Here is a 17,530-nt window from a genome sequence, read left to right as displayed (position 1 = left end):
AAGCCCCAAACTGGGTAAGCTCTGTGGTCTGCCAAAGGGTGCTTTTTGGAGCCCATGATGTGCGGATATGGCAAGAACTTACCAAATATTACCCACAGGGAAGTCCAGTGGACACACTCAGACCTCCAGCTGTGGCATGGAAGATGGGCAGAGATACCAACAACAGAGTCATTTCTGCTCCCTGTTTTCCAGACCCCTCCCGCTTATACCACCAGTCACTGTATAAAGAGAAACACCAGCTGTATTCAGGCCACCTTAATGATGCACTATGACTACTTCTTTCCACAGCTAGGAAGCAGAGGGAAGGCAGTCTGGCTACAGCTCTAAGTGTTTTTTCTTTTGGGCATTCCCAGGCAGAGAGTACAGACAGACCAATAGGCAAAGGAGACACCAGCCACTTTACTACAGTGCTGAGCTTACAAATTTGGCTAGCTGCCCCACCCAATTCACTTCTGTATCTTGTGATCATGACACATCTGAGCTACTTCGTTTACAGTTTGTCTTCAGAAGCTCCTCCAGGCACTAGGGATTTCAGAGAGTTCTTTTTGGTTTAGCAGTGACTGTCTGTTCTTCACCTCTAGATACCCCCCAAGATCTGATTGTAAAAGGCTGAGGGTACCATGCACTGCGATCTCCTTGGTGTCTTGGGTGAGGGTGTTGCCCGCAGAAACCTGCACAGTGACAGTGTTCATCCCCTCCATGGCGAAGATGTATGAGATGCTGCTCTCCAAGGTGATGAGGGGCTGCAAGAGGTAAACACAGATGGTAGTTTCAAAATCGGGATGAGATTAACTCAGGATCACAACATGCACCTGACTAATCCACCAGGCCACAATACCCTTCCGCCTCGATACAGGAATGGTGCTCCGAGCTTGCATGTCCTGCTAAGGCCTAAATGTGGCTCAAACACCACCCAGTGAGAGTTGTCCCATTGGCAAAGGTTTCTCTCACTTCAGTAAATGCTTCCTGAAATATTCTTCCACTGAACTGCAACCCATTATGCTATGAATACCTCCGTAGAGCACAGTCAGCAATTCCAGAATTAGCGCTGCAGAATGCAGTGTTGTACACACACAGGCATGCACACTCAGCACAGTTGCTACATCAGCTGTGCAAAACACAGGGTCCAGCTCAAACCAGCATTTGAATATAAACCAAAGATGCAGATGCTTCTTATTGTTCAGATCCAGGACCAGCTCTTGCTCTTATGCACACAAATTCATCTATCTCAGAGCAACTCTGCTCAGGACAGAGTGAGGGCACCCAGCATTGCCCTGTCCATGCTTTGAGCCTGTAAGCTAGCTCCAACCATAAGCTGGCAAACCATGCTAACAAGGCTGAAAGCATGGCATAATACCTGCCGACACTGCTGTCTGAATGTGGCTGAATGGTTTCCAGAGTAAAGGTGACCTGCACTTAACCAGTTCAGAGCCCTGGCAGAGAAGGCTGGCTTTATCTGCACCTTCTCAAACAAAAATGTCCTTGATAGCAGCACTACAGCTCTCCTCTTTGCACGGGAAACTCTCACACTGGTACAAATCTAGATGAGAAAAGTGCACCATGTTCGAGAAAAGAGATTTGCATATTGAAAATCAAAGGTCTAGCCCTCACAGTGCCGTTGATCTGACAGCTGGTCTATAGACAAATCTCTTGGTTTAGATTAAATCATTAAAATGGAAATAGTGATACTAGCCTCCATTGCAAAAGCACTTGGAAGTCTAAGAGCACAAAACCATTGTACCATTGCTATTGTCCATCACACTGCCAGTTTGTTTCCAGAGGAAAACCCCTAAACATTCACCTTCCAGCTCTCACGCTTCATCCCATCAGACTGCCAATTTGCCTGCATTTCACAACAGTGGCCATATATGCCATTTTCATAGCCAAATCAAAATTACCACTGGCATACACCAGGCTGGCAAACACATTTCTCTCCCTGCAGAATGCCGCCTTCCTTTTACTGCCTCATCCATAAGCTGAAAAAGCAGTAGGGAAAAAAAAAAATTTGATCACAGGAGATTCACAGACCAAGTCAGCAAGAGTGCCAGCTTGTGCTAGCCCTGGAGGCCTAGCTAACTTATAGTTAGACATGCACACATCCTGGAGAAGCAGAATGGGCCTATATCAAACTGCATGATATTAGCAATCTTCCTGGAGGTTACAGGTTGTGATTCTGTGCAAAGGCAGATAAGAGGAACCAATCTGGCCTTTAAAATGACAGTTTTTCCTTTTTGTATGTGTGTATGCTGGACATTCCATTATCATGGAAGATTTCACCTCCATCATGGAGTTTCAACATTCAGCCAACTCCTTAATTTTAATTCAAGCATCAAGACCTGGAAACTAACTCTAAATTAAATCAAGTAGTTTAAGGTTCATTTCCTCAAACCTATTAGACAGGTGGACACATTTATTAAACTGGACCTGTGTTAATCCAAGCAAATTGGCCTTTGGGTATACTGCAAAAATTAGCACAGTAGAAATTCAGCACAATGGTTCCAGCAAGGTGGGGAGGGCAGCAAAAGACCCTCAGCCAGGTCATTTGAGTCTAAGAAAACATTCACCTGTGCAACAGCACGGAGAGTACCTTAGTGAGACTGCACAGTGACACAAGACACATCTGGTTCTGCCCAGGATGCCTACAGGCTGAACAGGAAAAGAAGCCTCAATCCCTCAGCATGGAACCAGAATGTATCACCTAACAATACCAGTCACTATGCGCAATATTACACACCTCATCCTGCAATTCACATACAAATCAGTGTCCCCATCTTCCATCTGTACTGAGTGCCACAGTTTGCCCATGAGTGGGCACAAAGAAGGATCTGACATGTACATTAAACAACCCAGAAGGAATTTTGATGTGATGCAGACTGTTGTCCTTAAAAAAAGGTGGCTGCTGCTCTTATGTCTATATCCTTTGCCATATTTCTGTCAGAGTTGAAGTTGAAGTACATTTCATGAGGTAGCTGGAGATAATGCTTTGCAAAGAATTAAAGGTGCTCTGGGTCTTTGATTTGGCCACAGCTAAGTGGCACCATCTTTACTAATCCACATCTCAACATATTTCAGCAACATGTACAATCACTCCAAGGTATCATCAGGATCAGCTACTCCATGCACAGCTGTCCAAAGCATCCATCCCAAACACATCCATATCTGCTTGTACTCTGTTGCCTATGGGTCTGAAATTTAAGCTAGAAGATAAAACAGATAACAGATCATATTTAAAACCCAGGTGCAAGCACCATGAGAGCTGAATGGAAATCTTCAGCAAACACTACTGCTTTGCTCTACCTTTTCTAGATTACTTTCTATTTCAAAAAAATCTTTTTTTTCAAGGCCCTATTCACAACCAACTTCTATATTAAGGACAAAAGCAATGGCAGGAAAACTCTGATACCTGGGTACACTGGAGGGCTTAAGCAGATGATCAAGTTACCAGTACCTAAATTGTCTCAGATGTACTTTAATGGTTGTCCATGTGTGAGCACTGAGCCAAAAATATCTGAACTGTAATGTGATCTTGCATCACCCTCTTTCAGTGCAGTATAAACTATATGGAATTACCTGGTACTTGTCATGGACTCGATGTGTGTATGTGGGTGGTTGCCACAGCTCAGCTAGGGCACAGCAACTTGCCAAGTTGTAGTAAGTGGGTTTTGTTCCTGAGCTCTTCCAGTGCATCAGTTATGCTTCCACAAAAATAGGTGAGTTCTTACAGTAAGCTTCCTAACTTGATGTAAAATCCCAGTAGACACAGCATTTACTCTTTTTTTTTCTCCTGCTACTGTTGGTAGCTACGGTAAGAGGTTAAAATGCAAGCAGCTTTGTCAAAGAGAAAATAAAATACTTGTGTGCCTGCTATTTTTAATCTCAAGTTCCATATTTCATGTAAAATCCCTGTTTTTTTCTCCTGTGATCTCACCTTAGTGCCCACCTTCAACTGCAACTCAATAATGTAGACAATGATGTGACTTAAACTGCTTTTGTAAATAACAGCAGATACTACATTGCAAAATTATCAGCTGTACACTTCACAGCTGTAATGATGGAGGATAGTGCCTATGTGTCAGCTGTCTCACTCCTAAAGCCTGCAATAAAAACTGTAGCTAATAAGCAATCCTGCTCTCTCCATTTGAAAGCATGACTGCAACTTGTAGTTTCACTTGCTTTAGTTATTGATAAAAAAAGCTCTTTATAACAAATTTTTGCCAATAATTTGAAAATTCACTACAAAGAAGTCTCACCTCTCTCTCTAATACATCCAAGACTGTGAACAATGGTCACGGACGGACACAAACAATTCATTGAGAGTTTAGCTTGAAATCTAGATACAACTGGTTATTTGAACACAAACAGCTTTAAAGTATTGTGTTGGAATCCAACATTATATATTGCATACTGCTACGTAATGGAAGTCCCCATGGCTAGTTGAACACCAGTTTTTAAACACTGTGTTGAAAGCCAGTATTATCCTATATATAGTGGTATATAATTCAGTTAAGTTGCAAGTGAATGCTGGTAATAGCAGTGGTCTTCAAAGCTCAGTAGGGCTGGTAACAACCAGACGTAAAAAAGTAATGACTCCTAAGAACAACATGAGACAGGACGAAATAAACTCACAAAGGTTGAAGTTCAGATAATGACAACCCTTTATAGGTAAGGAAGAAACTAAAACACAAAACAAACAAAGGCAAGAAGTTTTTATTAGGACTGAGAGAGTTCCCTGTCTGGTGCAACAAGCTTAGGAAGTAAAAATGAACCAAAGGGCAGCTGTACCTTGGTGCTGTTACCAAACCACCAGAAGTAGGTAAGTGTGCCTGTCTGGCTGGGCCAAACTACTGCAGTAATGTTGACATCCTTATTTTTGATGGCGACAAAGGGCACGCTCAGATGGACGTGCTCCACTGGACCTGTGGGAAGAGATAGTTCATTATTAGAGGCTTTGAGTTAAATCCTCCCTGCACAGTTGTGAACAACAAGGATCTTTCCTTTAAATAAATCAAATGTCTCATGTCAGCAGTGAGACTCTATTATAGCAATACAAGACAATTTCAGCAGTCAATAAGCAAAAGAAAAAGATACAAGACTAATAAACATAAAATCACACATTTTTTTCTCACTCTGAATTCTAGGGGAGCCAGAGATGCACATTTTCCAAAGTGCTAATTTCAGACAGGGTCAGCACAGCGTTTAGAAGAATTTTTTAAATGCAGTTTGAGGGAGAACAATGAACTGGCTTTGCACTGGATAGGGCAAGCTGCTATTGAAAGCTTGAGGGATTGGACACGAGAGAAAGAAGGTGTTTTCTTGACAATATATCCACTACCAAGATTTGTGGGAAAATCATTTTAGCCAAGATGATTTAAATCTGATTATATATTAGGCATTTATGACTCGATTAAATACTCCCTGACAGTTCTTTAGAAGGTATCCAAAGAAAGTTTCATGATTTTGGAAATACTTGGTATCTTTTTGACTTCAGCCTGACCTTGAGAACTCTTTGGGGAGTCAGTTACCACTAGCAAAAAGGCAGGAACTACTTGAAAGAGGTGTGCATTGGCATATCAAAGCATTTAGCAGTCAGAAGAACGTGTTTCTGAAAGACTTAAAAAAACCCAAAGTATCAATGCAAATTTGTGTCTAATAAATACAAATGTCCAGAATGAGTCCAGTGCACGAAGTTCAGAATTAAGAAGCCAGTTCCTCTCCAGAAAAAACAACGTGGAAAAAATACTGAGGTTTTGTTTGTTAGTTTGTTTAAAGCTTTTACTATCTCCATTGTTCTCCTTCTTGTTTAATTATTTTTTTTATACTGGTACTGAATTTCAGCTGGTAACTGCTGCACATCAGACAGTGTTACTGAGTCCTTCTGGATGGTACCTTTTAAAACACAACAAACTGATAGACTATCACTGTAGGAAGGAAAGGATGAAATAAGAAAGAAGCGAGATGGTTTTTTTGGGATAAGACATTAATTCTGGGAAGCAGGAAATTTGTTGATTTTAACTGAGATGATTTTCTTGTGTTACCTCTCAGCTTTTCAAGCATGAAATGGGGACGTTAATCACCTCTCCACACCTACTTGGATTACAAGGATTTTGGAGAGCAAGACCTGTTCTTTTACCACCAGAACATACAGCTCTGAGCACAACGGGACACTATTCTTGCTTTTGGCTCCTAAGCACTTGTTCTTTTTTGTTCCCCCTTTCCAAAGGGGTCTCCACCACCAAGTCACTCCTGAAATCTGCCCATAGCAAGTACTCTGGGTTCCCAAGAATAGCAAGTTCCCCCAAATATTTTGTGACAGTGCATGTAAGAAGAAAAACACTAATATCTTCACTTCCTTTAAAATAAAGGGATGAGCAGCTTGACAGCAGATTCCAGAAAGGTTGACTGACCACTGATAAAGCTGCAAGGTAGAAAACTACTGTTGCTTGAGGCCAAGGACCTTCTTTCTCCTGTTTTTCAGCACAGGATTCCAGCACCAGACAGACAGTATAATAAGGTTGATTTATATAGCAGGCATTTTTGTCTGTACATTTGAGCTCCAAGGTCAAACCTCCTATATATTGACTAGTACATCCAAATATATTAAGTCTAGTACTGAGGTATCATCTTATTTCAGTCTTAGCATGAATGTAAATGCTTGCAAAATATTTCCCTGGAGATAATGACAGTAAGTTGGCCACCTAAGAACGCTATAGAGGTCAAAGGAGAGACCTGAGAGGCTGAGGAAGAAGAGGGTAGAGTGGCACAACCAGGCCAAGCACCTGTCCCTCGTTGCATTCTGCTTTAAAATCCTTACCATGAAAAAGCAGTTCCTACGAGAAAAATCAGATAATCCATACAAAGCTGGTTGTTATCACCAGGTAACCATCACTTTTGTCAGCTAATGGCCCAAGGTGAAGGAAAAAACAGTTAATGCTCTAATAACAGGTTGTTAAATGCAGCCATGATTGACTTTGAGGGAATTATGAGCATAATAAAAGCTTCAAGGAACATTTATTCCTTCACACAGGGAGCTTGAAATTACAAAGAAGAAAAAAGTTCTTGAGTTTTGGAAATTTCTGACTTGCTTCCTTCCAGCAGAAAAGCTCAAGTAAAAGACAGACAGACTGGAAGACATTCTGACAGGCTAAGGGGGAAGCCAGACATGGCTGTAAACACCATTAGGGGCAAAACCGATGAGGTACATCTCAACACAGATGGAGCTCTCTGCCCAGGAGATCTAGCAGCCTGCGAGCAGGACAAAGAACTGGGATCTTCCTGGTCTCATCCTGCATCCCACACCCTCTGCTCTTCTGTGGCTTTCAGAAAGCCAGCTGGGGGCTCTGTATTTGAGTCTGCTCATTTGCCAAGTGGAGAGCAATTGCATTGATCTACCAAACAGGAGGGAGAAGTCAGGGATGCATGTCAAACACATGAAATATGCGAAGTAGCACATCAGTCCTCAGTACACTCATATCCCAGGAAGTATGCTCAGCATAATGTTTTTGTTTTATTTAATAAGCACTGTAAACTCCCAAATCCTGAATAACTGACTCAAAATTTAGTAGATTAATCTAAACCTCTTGGATTTAGAAGTATATTGAAAACACACATTTGGACTTTGTTTCATATGCTGTTTCGTCTCTGACCCTTTCAGAAAGCCTGAGAAACATTTTCAAACTTTCCTCTGTACCTGTGAGGACTGCAAATAGACTTGTTTTAAAAGAAGCTTCCCTTCCTCTCCCTTCAATAAAGTTTACTTAAGATAGAAGAGTGTCTAAAAGTCCAAGCCTTTGGAAGAGTATGAGCTGCATTTGTAGGTGGCTTTGCATGTATTCTTAGGCCCCACTGAAGTTGCAGGGATTTTCAGTAAGGTTAGTTTTTTCACCCAAGGAATCCAGCGGCTGGAAGTACTTACAGACCACATGCAGGAAGAGGACAGCAGTGTCAGAGCCCAGGCTGTTCTCTGCATATGCCGTCACCTGAAAGATTCCAGCACTCTTATACACATGCCGGATGCCGTCCTCAACAGGGCTGAAATTAGCATAGGATACTGCAATGCCGTCTCCAAAATCAAGCTGAATGTTTGTCCTCTGGAGATCGCCCTGCAACAGAGAAGGTTGGGTTAGGAAACTGGGCTGATAAGAGTTATATTACCCTCCATCCCACTTCTCAGTTCCATTTCATTAGCATGGACACAAACTCATAACTACCAAAAGAGCCTAGCTTTTTTCTGTCAGTCCCCAAAGGGGCCAGACTCAAATCAACACCAGGTAATTATATATGAGCAATGCTTAGAATAACTGAACATTTATACCTGTAAAGAGATTTTATTCTCTCATCTTGGATTTAGAGATTTTGGGAGGGCAGAGTGCCAAATGTGCATATACCAAGAGGACCATATTTGAATCATCTAATGCAATGCATGGTTGGGGATTATGTGTCACCGAAGTGGCCAGGGCTTTGCACAGCCTTTCGTTGAATGGGTGGTGTCCAACAAGTACCTGCATCAGAGGCAGTGAGATGGGAGGCACTACACTGATGGTAGGCTAGATGCTAATTGGAGAGCAATTGCCATGTGCACATGGGGGCATCAGGGAGACTCTGGAGACAGGCCAATGGCTGAATTGGGTCTTCAAGACATTCCAAAGAAAGAGAACCTAGTCACTGAGATGTTGTAAGTCTAGTCTAAGCTAGTTTTGCAGGCTTCCTCTATAGTCTGTGGAAGGGAGAGAAAGAAAGACAGCAAGAGACCAACACATCCCATCCTAAGATAACTGAGACAGGTGACATGAATCATCTTCTGCAAATATCCATCCCTGTACCGTGATGATAGAGAGTCTAGATGACTAGTTTCAGTTAGACATGTAACTTCAGGATGGCTGAATTTATACAGGTTGAGTCCCACATCTAGGACTGACAGCTTTTGCCTAATGCCAGTCAACACAGAGATAGGGCCTGGATACACAGGAGAATGAAGTAGATGACAAGAAAATCCCTTCTAGGATTACTGTCAATGACAGCTATTAAACAATGGAGGGAACAACAGGCAAGAGATTCCAGCATTGCAGGTATTGTCTGGAGGCAGCAGCTGCACTGTTTTAATTTAAATCATGCTTTAAACCACTGTAGTTGAACTGTAGAAGTGTCTGTTATTTCAGTTTCTTGGAGCCTTACTTTATACTTGTCCCCAGCTGACTAAAAGTAACACAAAACAAGGCTAATTTAAACAGAGCTAAAGCCCGTTGTGGTGATTTCACAAAACTGAAATAAAACTACACCTCAGATTAAATCTCTGTAGCTTTCTGCATATATATAAGATGTATTGGCCCAAGTAATTTCCTTTCATGAAAGGTCTCCACTGTATTCACTATGGGTGAAGAAGATACCACTACCTTTTGGAGATGCTCCTAGCCCAAAACTGAAACCAATCCCCAGATATATTGAGGATACAAGTGAGATTCCAAAGTAAAAAAAAAAAAAAAAAATTTCAAAAAATCCCCGCTACTAAATTTAACTATTGTTTTGTTTTTTTTTTAAAATAGGAAATTCAGAAATATTTCATGGCCATCTCCTAAACCCCATTATAGCTGTAAGTGCACAGGGTCAGGATCAAAGCTAATGTGCAGCTCCAGTACATACCAATCTAAGGGAGGAAAGCAACCATGTAACCCACAGCCAGTTCTGATGTGCTTCCAATCCCTTCACAGTCAGCTCAAATCCTGCAGGGTCCTACATCCACTGGGCTCACTGGAAAAGACCACTGAACTCACAGATTTCACTAAAGCCTCTGGGCCAGGTATTGCACAAAACAAACCATGACGTCCTAGAAAAACTGCAGATCAGACAAAGGGAAAAGATTGCTTGGGACAACCACACGTGTGACAGTCCCTAAAGGTTTTACAGCTGACAGCACCAGCTTTCCTTTGAGCAGTAGTTTTCAAGTTTACCTGTGTGCGGCAAAACACAAGGCTTGCAGCCAAAATTCTGACTGTGAACCTCACATCTGTAAGAGATTTTTCATATGGTCCAAACACATTCATACGTAGCACAGATACATTTTGGATCATGACTTCTTATCATCCCAGGACAGTCAGCATAAAGGCAGAATATTGGCTGGATCATGGAAAAAGAGGTCCTTAAATCAGGATTAAATAGCTCACAGGCTGTTCTAACCCAAATGATCAGCAACTGAAACCAAAGGTGCACAACAAAGAAAAAAGAAACAGCCATGAAAGGCAAGAGGTCCCAGGTCTTGCCTCCCACTGACTCCAAACTCACGGGAGCTGCTGTCTTACTGGCAGTTGCCATCAGCCTGTGTAAGTGGCAATGGCAGTACTCACACAGGCAGGACGCTGTGTTCTGCTACTGGTCCCAGCCCTGAAAGTGCACCTGATCTTGTCCTTTGGATGAAAACCTGGAAGCACAGGCAAGAAGCCAGACTACACTGAAGCAGGTCCCCTGTGTAGATAATCAGGACCACAGCATGCCCCACAGACTTTATCTTCCTCATAGGCTATGCCTGCATTAGCAAATCAGTGTGTAGGAAGGGTATTTTTCAGATGTGAATTTGTCTTGAATGTATACTTGGAGTCTTCAGGTACACACCCATATAATCAGGGTTATTACATGTAGGTTTTGAAATATAGATATTTGGTTATATATGTTAGATCTCTCTCCTTCCTTGCTCCATCATTCCCATTCCACAGGAGCCAGGGGAGTTTTGTCTATTGACTTGATCAGGGCACCATTTTCACCTCTGTCCTACTAGGACATTAAAAATACAGTATAAACAAAAAAGAAAACATAGAGGACTAGAGTGGTAGTGACACTAAAACTTATCTATAATATTGAGTAGCCAATAACATCCTTTTGACAGAGAGTTTTTTAAGTCACTCAAAAATTCTCTAGCAGGGGCAAAATTACACTCTTGGGATATTCAGTTATTTGATAGAAAGGCTCCCACAGCTTGTTAAACCTTTCAAAACCACTTCTCAAGGGAATGCACTAAGACCACAAGTTCATCTCATATGGAAGACACTGAACAGAAGATAAGAATTTGACCTGGGCTGGATTCATCACTGGTGACCTCAGGCTGAAGTCTCTTGCATGCATCACAGCAGCTCCTCTCTCATGCCTTACAATTCTCTTTTCTATTTCCTCCTTGTTTCTCCAATATAATTCTGTTTGAAATGAGAAGGTTTGAAGTGGAGAAGCAGGAAGAGATTTTTTGTGACTAAACAGTAGCAGATGATCTTTTCACCCAATTATGAGAGCTGGGTCTTCAATGCAAAGCTTGCCCATTACACTAATCATGTTTTCTTTCTCCTTTCCATGCCTCTGTATCCAGTATATAAAATACTAAAACAAGTGTGCTAGCCCCACACATGATGTCAGATATTCTGGAGTTTATGAATATAAATTAAAATAGAAATTAAGTGGACACATTGTAAATGGAAAAAAATCATTGCTCTCCATATACATTCAAAAGGCACATTTTATTGCTTTAAGCCCTGTAAACTACCGAAAGGGAATGAGCTAGGGGCTGTCACCAAGATTGGAGCTCTGTGTACTGAAATCAGTGAGCAGGTAAAGGGTAATGGAATGGGTGGAGAGGAGTATTGCCATGGAACAGCCCTTCAGAGTCATTTCCCCATCAAGACTTGCCTGGAAGCCACACTAGCAAAGTGACAAAAACTGTAGAGACAGAACAGTGGTTGAAATTTTGGCCTTCTGAAGTTAAGAGCCAAACTCCCACTGATTTCAGAAGGGCTATATTTCATCCAACATATGTTTGGGGCTGGGGGGAGTGGAGTGTATATACATGATGTATTTTGGGTCTTCTAATGAAGCTCTCAAATTGTTTGCATAAAAATATGACATGGATGTGGCTATCTCTTTCTATAAACACAGTTCAGCAATTTTCTAACGTGTAGAGCCCCAATACTTGCTCAGGCTTGTTCTCTGAATAATCACTGCTTGCCTTCTCACCTCACTTGCAATTACAGCCCTGTTACAAAGCCTTGCCATCGCCTTGTAATTACTGAAAGAGGGAAGCTGTGAGATGGCATAAACAGAAGACAAGGGAACAGAACAGTCCAGTAACTGGAGCTGCCACATAAACAACCATTTAGGCCTGAGGGGAGTTTATATACCCTTCAGAGGGGAGCTGGGGATGCACGGAAAAGATCAGGTGCAAGAACAGATTAATAGATCTGGTCAAGAGCACAACTCCATACAACAGCAATTTGGCAGTCTATTATTTCTTTGTGATCAAACTCAAACTTGGATTAAAAAAAAAGGTAGAAAAGGGTCCTTATCTCCTCATGTTCCCTTGCACGTATACACAGTCCAAATCACAGTCCAGCCCCATATTTCTAAAAACATAGCAAAATCATTAGTCATTCTACATTTCTTTGACCATTGTTGTTGCCACGCACATATTCTGAATTACCACTGTGAACAATACTACTAAAGCTAAATCTATAAATTCTGAGAAATTTAGTTTTCAATTAACTATGATAAAGTCTTCATTTACAATTGGACAGCATAAAGGTCAGTCACATCAATACATTGAGGGTGTGTACTAGAAGGTAGAAAGGAACTGATGGCTAATCACAAAGTTGCTGATCAGGGCTAGTCTGAAAGAGTAGGAAGGCTGAATGAGACCACACAGATGTATCCATAGGAGGGCTTGTCAGACTGCAGTTTGGCTCAGAAAATGAACATAGACATAGGTGCAAAACACCCACCAGGAAACAGACTGACCAAAGAAGGTGGAGGGAGGCAGGAATGAATCTGTATGACAGCAAGTTATGTAATAATTAAGACTTCTACAGAAATTATTTCTTCTAACTAACAAGGAATACTTTGATGACAATTCATTTGTCTCAGGTTCACACTGACAGACTGGAATACTTTTACCCAAAATCTCAGTGGTTTTTTTTTTTCCTCTTAAAATGTCTATTCTTTTAAGAAACAAACTCAACACACAACTCTGTGGAATAAGCTTTCACCCACAAAGACATGTTCTTGAAAATCCTCTTCCCTTAGAAAAAAATTGTTTCAATGAAATGTTTTTCTAACTAACCTTATTTTTCAACAAAGGACGTAGAGTGAACGCCCTCACATATTTATTCAGCTGCTTCTTCAATCTCTAAAGCCTTGTAAAGACTCCACTCTTCAGCTACCTTGACTGCTGCCTTATTCCCCATCTGTTTATCATTCTTTGTACGCAGCAGTTCCGCTTGAGTTCCTTAATAAATTACTACTAGATTCCTAATTTTTAGATTATGTCTGTTCTTTTCTGAACTCCCACTCACAGTGTCTATACAAATTGTCTTACCGTGTCAAGTCTGCAGAATATAAAAGAATCAGCCAGGTAGACAAGAAATCCCCTTTGTATAAAAGCAGAGCATGCATGAACCTCTAAGGAAGTATGTAAAAAGACCCTGTCAGATTAGTGTGGTCCCAATGAAACATTTAGTTACTGTATAAGAATTTAGATTAATAGAAGTGTGTGTGCTTAAAAAAACTAATAAGGTATCATGAGACAAAACTTCTCCATGGCAGTATGCTCAGACTTACAACAGCTTCTTGTATACTTGAAGGTCTTTGTAGTTGCCAATGGAGGCTACTCCGGGGACCGGGAGGAGAAGGGACACTAGGCTTGCACTGTTTCTGATATGATTTCCCTAGAGAACCACTGTTGCTTGTTGTCAGAGGCAGGATACTTAAGAAACAGGCATCTAGTCTGTCCTGGTGTCATTATTCTTATGTTTGTGACCATGACACATCTGGCTCCCAGCTGTCCCCAGGTATTGTCCCAAAATGAAGTACACAGGACAGAGTAGATGACAAAAGGTATTTGTGGTTCTCCAACACCACCTCACTCCCTGGCTGCACCTCCTGACAAACCCAAAGATGTTAGAAGTGAGGTTGCGAGTTGACCCTTCTGTTTAACTGGAAAGCAGATGTAACACAAGCCATTGTGGGAAAATCACTGTTGGACCTCCAATGACACCTTCCATGGGCAGTCAAAAGCCAGCAGGGGTGGCTCCTGCAGCAGGTTTTGCAGGTTTTGCAGCAGCTGCAAACACAGCAGGGCTTTTTGTGGTGCAGTCACATATATCCCTAAACACCAAATCAAATCACAGACCAGAAGAGGCATAAGATCATTTGAAAAACCCTCCTGTCAGCCTGAATACATACCAAGTGCCTGCCTTAGCTATCCAACCTTCCACTGAGCCACAAGCCTTGGTGGCACAGGCTGCACCATACATGTTTGCCAAGCAGAGGGGTACCTGACTCAGAGATCACCGGAAGTGCCTCAATATTCTGATGCTTCAGGCACCAGCATGGCCTGGTATCACTTACACTACTGTTGGCTACAGAGGGAATCATACCACATTATAAATAAAACAGATGTGGGCTGGGGAGCTCAGGGGTGGTTTGAGGAGGCTCAGTTCCTACTGCAAAACAATAATGTCCCTCACTGCTCCCCATGAGTCTGAAAATGTTCCCCACTGTTCTTAACCTTTCCCAGCAAAGCTGCAGCTAAAGCTTTTCATCCCAGAAACAGAATTATTAAGGACAGAGACACCATTTTTGCCTCACAAACTACAAAAAATGCAGTTCATTGGAGGCAGCAAGAAGCTAGTGGGTAAATATATTTTTGACCAGATCTATCTTTCTTCAGCATCGGCTTCATCATCACTGGTAGACAAGATAATCGGCCAAATACTCCCTTGGCTTGACCCAATATGATTGGTTTGTACGTTTCACATATAGTCCTCTTTCACGAATTTTCCTAAATCTCAGGAGTGTTCATCATTTCATGACCCCACCTGATCGCTATTATCTTCTCAGCAGCCTGACATATGAAGGAAGAGAGCGCCAGTCCTGCCACACAGTGAAAGGTTTGCCGAGCCCACTAACAAACCTCTTCCATAAGGATGATGAAGGTGGCATTGTGACCCTGCTCCGTGACCAACTTTCCATCAGTAGTGAGGATGTGCAGTCCCCGAGGTGCTTTTCCAGGGCATTTCTCCATCTTGGCCATGTACTTCTCTCGCAAGCCATCTGTGCAGTTGTTAGACACGATCCTTCGGTACCTGGGGAACAGTAACAAAAGGAGATTGGGTTCAGGTGGTGGGCAGAAAAGTTTCTTCCTTTTGTTTTTGTTTTGTTTCTCCATATTAATGCATGTGTTTTTTCAAAGGCTAACTGCCTGCATGATTCCCTCACTGAAAGGAATAATCAAAGAAATTTAACACTTTATTAAATTGGAGAAAGCCAAACAAATCACAATCCAACCTTCTCCAGAGATTCTCAGCAGCATCACTGAGAACAGACTCACATTGTGGAGGTGAATTATTCTGCACTGCTAAAAGGCAGAGAACTCCCCCAACTCCCCACGCCTGCAGGATCGCATCCTGCACCCCAGCTTTTTAATTATGCTTTTTATTATATTTTGCCTGCCTCTACTCTGCTAGAAGGCACTTGGAATGATCTGCCAAGAGCTTTGTCCAATCCAATTTTAAAATTATTCAAGGAAAGTTTTGTTCTCTTGGCTCTTCTTGGAAGAGGTTAGCTAACTAGCAAGGCATTTGGCTATTCCCGGTGCTGTTGAGGGAGATTAACCCTTTCTAATAATTTCACAGTAAAAATACAGGATTGGTTAAGAAGCCACAGACCCCAACTATTTTCTTATTGCTCTCTGTCAAGAGGGCTACAAGCAGTCATACTGACCAGGGCTCCTGTAGTTACATCCCATATTTATAGCAACCTTTCAGCTGAAAGGGGGTCTCTGAAGTTAAGTGACTCCAGACTCCCAACAGCCTCACTTTGTTCAGCCATCTGCATCAACCAGCCATGAACAACCCTGTCATAACAATCAAGGATGCAGGACCCGTGACTCAGAAGCAGCCCTGCAAAGTCTTCAGGGCCTGCACTGCCTGAGAAGGAACATCGCAATTTTGCACCAGCCAGTGCAACCAGAGTTTCAGTGTATCCCCCGCACTATAGCATTTGCAAAGTGATACTACCATAATAAACCAACACTTGCCATCTGTTCTGGGTAAAACCAAGAGAAACCAGCACATGTAGCTTGTCTGAAATCTCAAGACATTGTATATACCAAGCGAAAATGGCAGAGGAAAAAAGAGATGAGGCTAAAAATTGCTCATTTGAGACTCCCTAGAAGCTGTTATAAATAGGAACTGTAAGATAATAAGAGGGTCAATGAAAAACGATGTGAAACACCTTGAACCTGTCCTTTTAAATGTTCAGCTGTCTCTCAGATAGACCTTCTTGATTCGCGTTTTAATTTTGCAGCAAAGGGGAGCTCCAAGTCTAGGCTCCAAGGATCATACATCACTTGACAGCAATACAATATCTACATGTCACTTATGTTAATGTGCTTCTCCCTGCCTCTGAGGAATGAGGCAATGTTCCATACAGATGCTGCTGCAAACATTACCTCACGAATAAGACTGGAAAAGAGCCAGGCAGGATGCAGAGAAAAAAGAACCATCCAGGTTCTCTTGTCTACTGCAAGGTCACCAAAACCAGAGAGATTGCAAGGTTCACTTACCCAGTGCTGTTCAAGTAGCTCTGACCAATGCTGCAATCCTTGGACAGGGAGGACGGGCTGAACCAGAAGGCTGGGATACACTGGTTGTTGCTGTGCCTCTCATACCCATAGTCACTATGGAGACAAGTCATGAGTGCATCAGTGTACCCATTCACTAGATTTAGCTCAGAGTTTTAGATGACGTTTTTGTTCCCCAAAGCACGTGTGTGTTGGTGGCTCTCTGCTGGATGGCATGACATCATGGATTGGGCTCATCCAGAGACAAAGTGCTTGATTAGTTTGAGAGGCAGGAACACAGTTCACAGAAGGTACGTGATACCTGACAACACCAGAACTACCAACCTTGGAGAGCACTGGAGGACTTGTGTTTCATTTGGTAACAAAACATGGGCAGAGATTCAGAAAGAAAATTGTATTGTTAATTTCTTGTCCTATTAATCTCTAATAATTTCACTTGTTGGGTTCTTTTGGTTTGCTTGCTTTTTGCAGTCTTTGCTTTCAGAACAAACTAGACTAATTCCAATATCTGATGCCACTTTTTCCCAACTAAGCAGTTAAGAATATAAAACACTAGGACCACTTCCTGAACAACTAGCCAAGGTATGTATATTTATGTATGTTAATGGCCTCCCTGCTCTTTGACTGAGCTATGACTGGCCTGAAAGAAAACCATAGCTGATGTTTTTCCAACACTAAACTAAAACAACACAGCCAGCTTGGTAGTCTAAGGATTACATGATGCCGTGTCACATGGGGAAGGTAATCCAGGGTATTGATGCTTCCTTGGACCACCAAAGAGTGGCAGCGCACAAAACCACATCCAAAACTTCTTTTTACAGCTGCCTTTGCGTGCCAATACAATGATGAAGCAATAGGATTAACCCAAAGCTCTGGATCAGGTTTCTATGCATAGCCTTTATTGGCAGGCTGGATTCAAGGGGC

The 17,530-nt window shown here is 42.0% G+C and overlaps 1 protein-coding gene across 1 annotated transcript in view; it reads right to left on the bottom strand.

The window, feature by feature from the left end:
- The window catches only part of SORCS3 (sortilin related VPS10 domain containing receptor 3), a 214,017-nt gene that overhangs the window by 13,418 nt on the left and 183,069 nt on the right, over positions 1-17,530 (bottom strand). Inside the window, exons 17-21 of the mRNA XM_019471642.1 lie at positions 16,589-16,702; positions 14,936-15,107; positions 7,913-8,099; positions 4,783-4,916; positions 620-743 (exon numbers count right to left, since the gene is read on the bottom strand). Coding sequence (XP_019327187.1) covers positions 620-743; positions 4,783-4,916; positions 7,913-8,099; positions 14,936-15,107; positions 16,589-16,702 — 731 coding nt within the window. The remainder of the gene's footprint in view (positions 1-619; positions 744-4,782; positions 4,917-7,912; positions 8,100-14,935; positions 15,108-16,588; positions 16,703-17,530) is intronic.

Source organism: Aptenodytes forsteri, unplaced genomic scaffold (genome assembly GCF_000699145.1).
Source record: "Aptenodytes forsteri isolate BGI_AS27 unplaced genomic scaffold, ASM69914v1 Scaffold15, whole genome shotgun sequence".
Taxonomy (NCBI): Eukaryota; Metazoa; Chordata; class Aves; order Sphenisciformes; family Spheniscidae; genus Aptenodytes; species Aptenodytes forsteri.
This window is presented reverse-complemented; position numbering and strand designations above follow the sequence as displayed.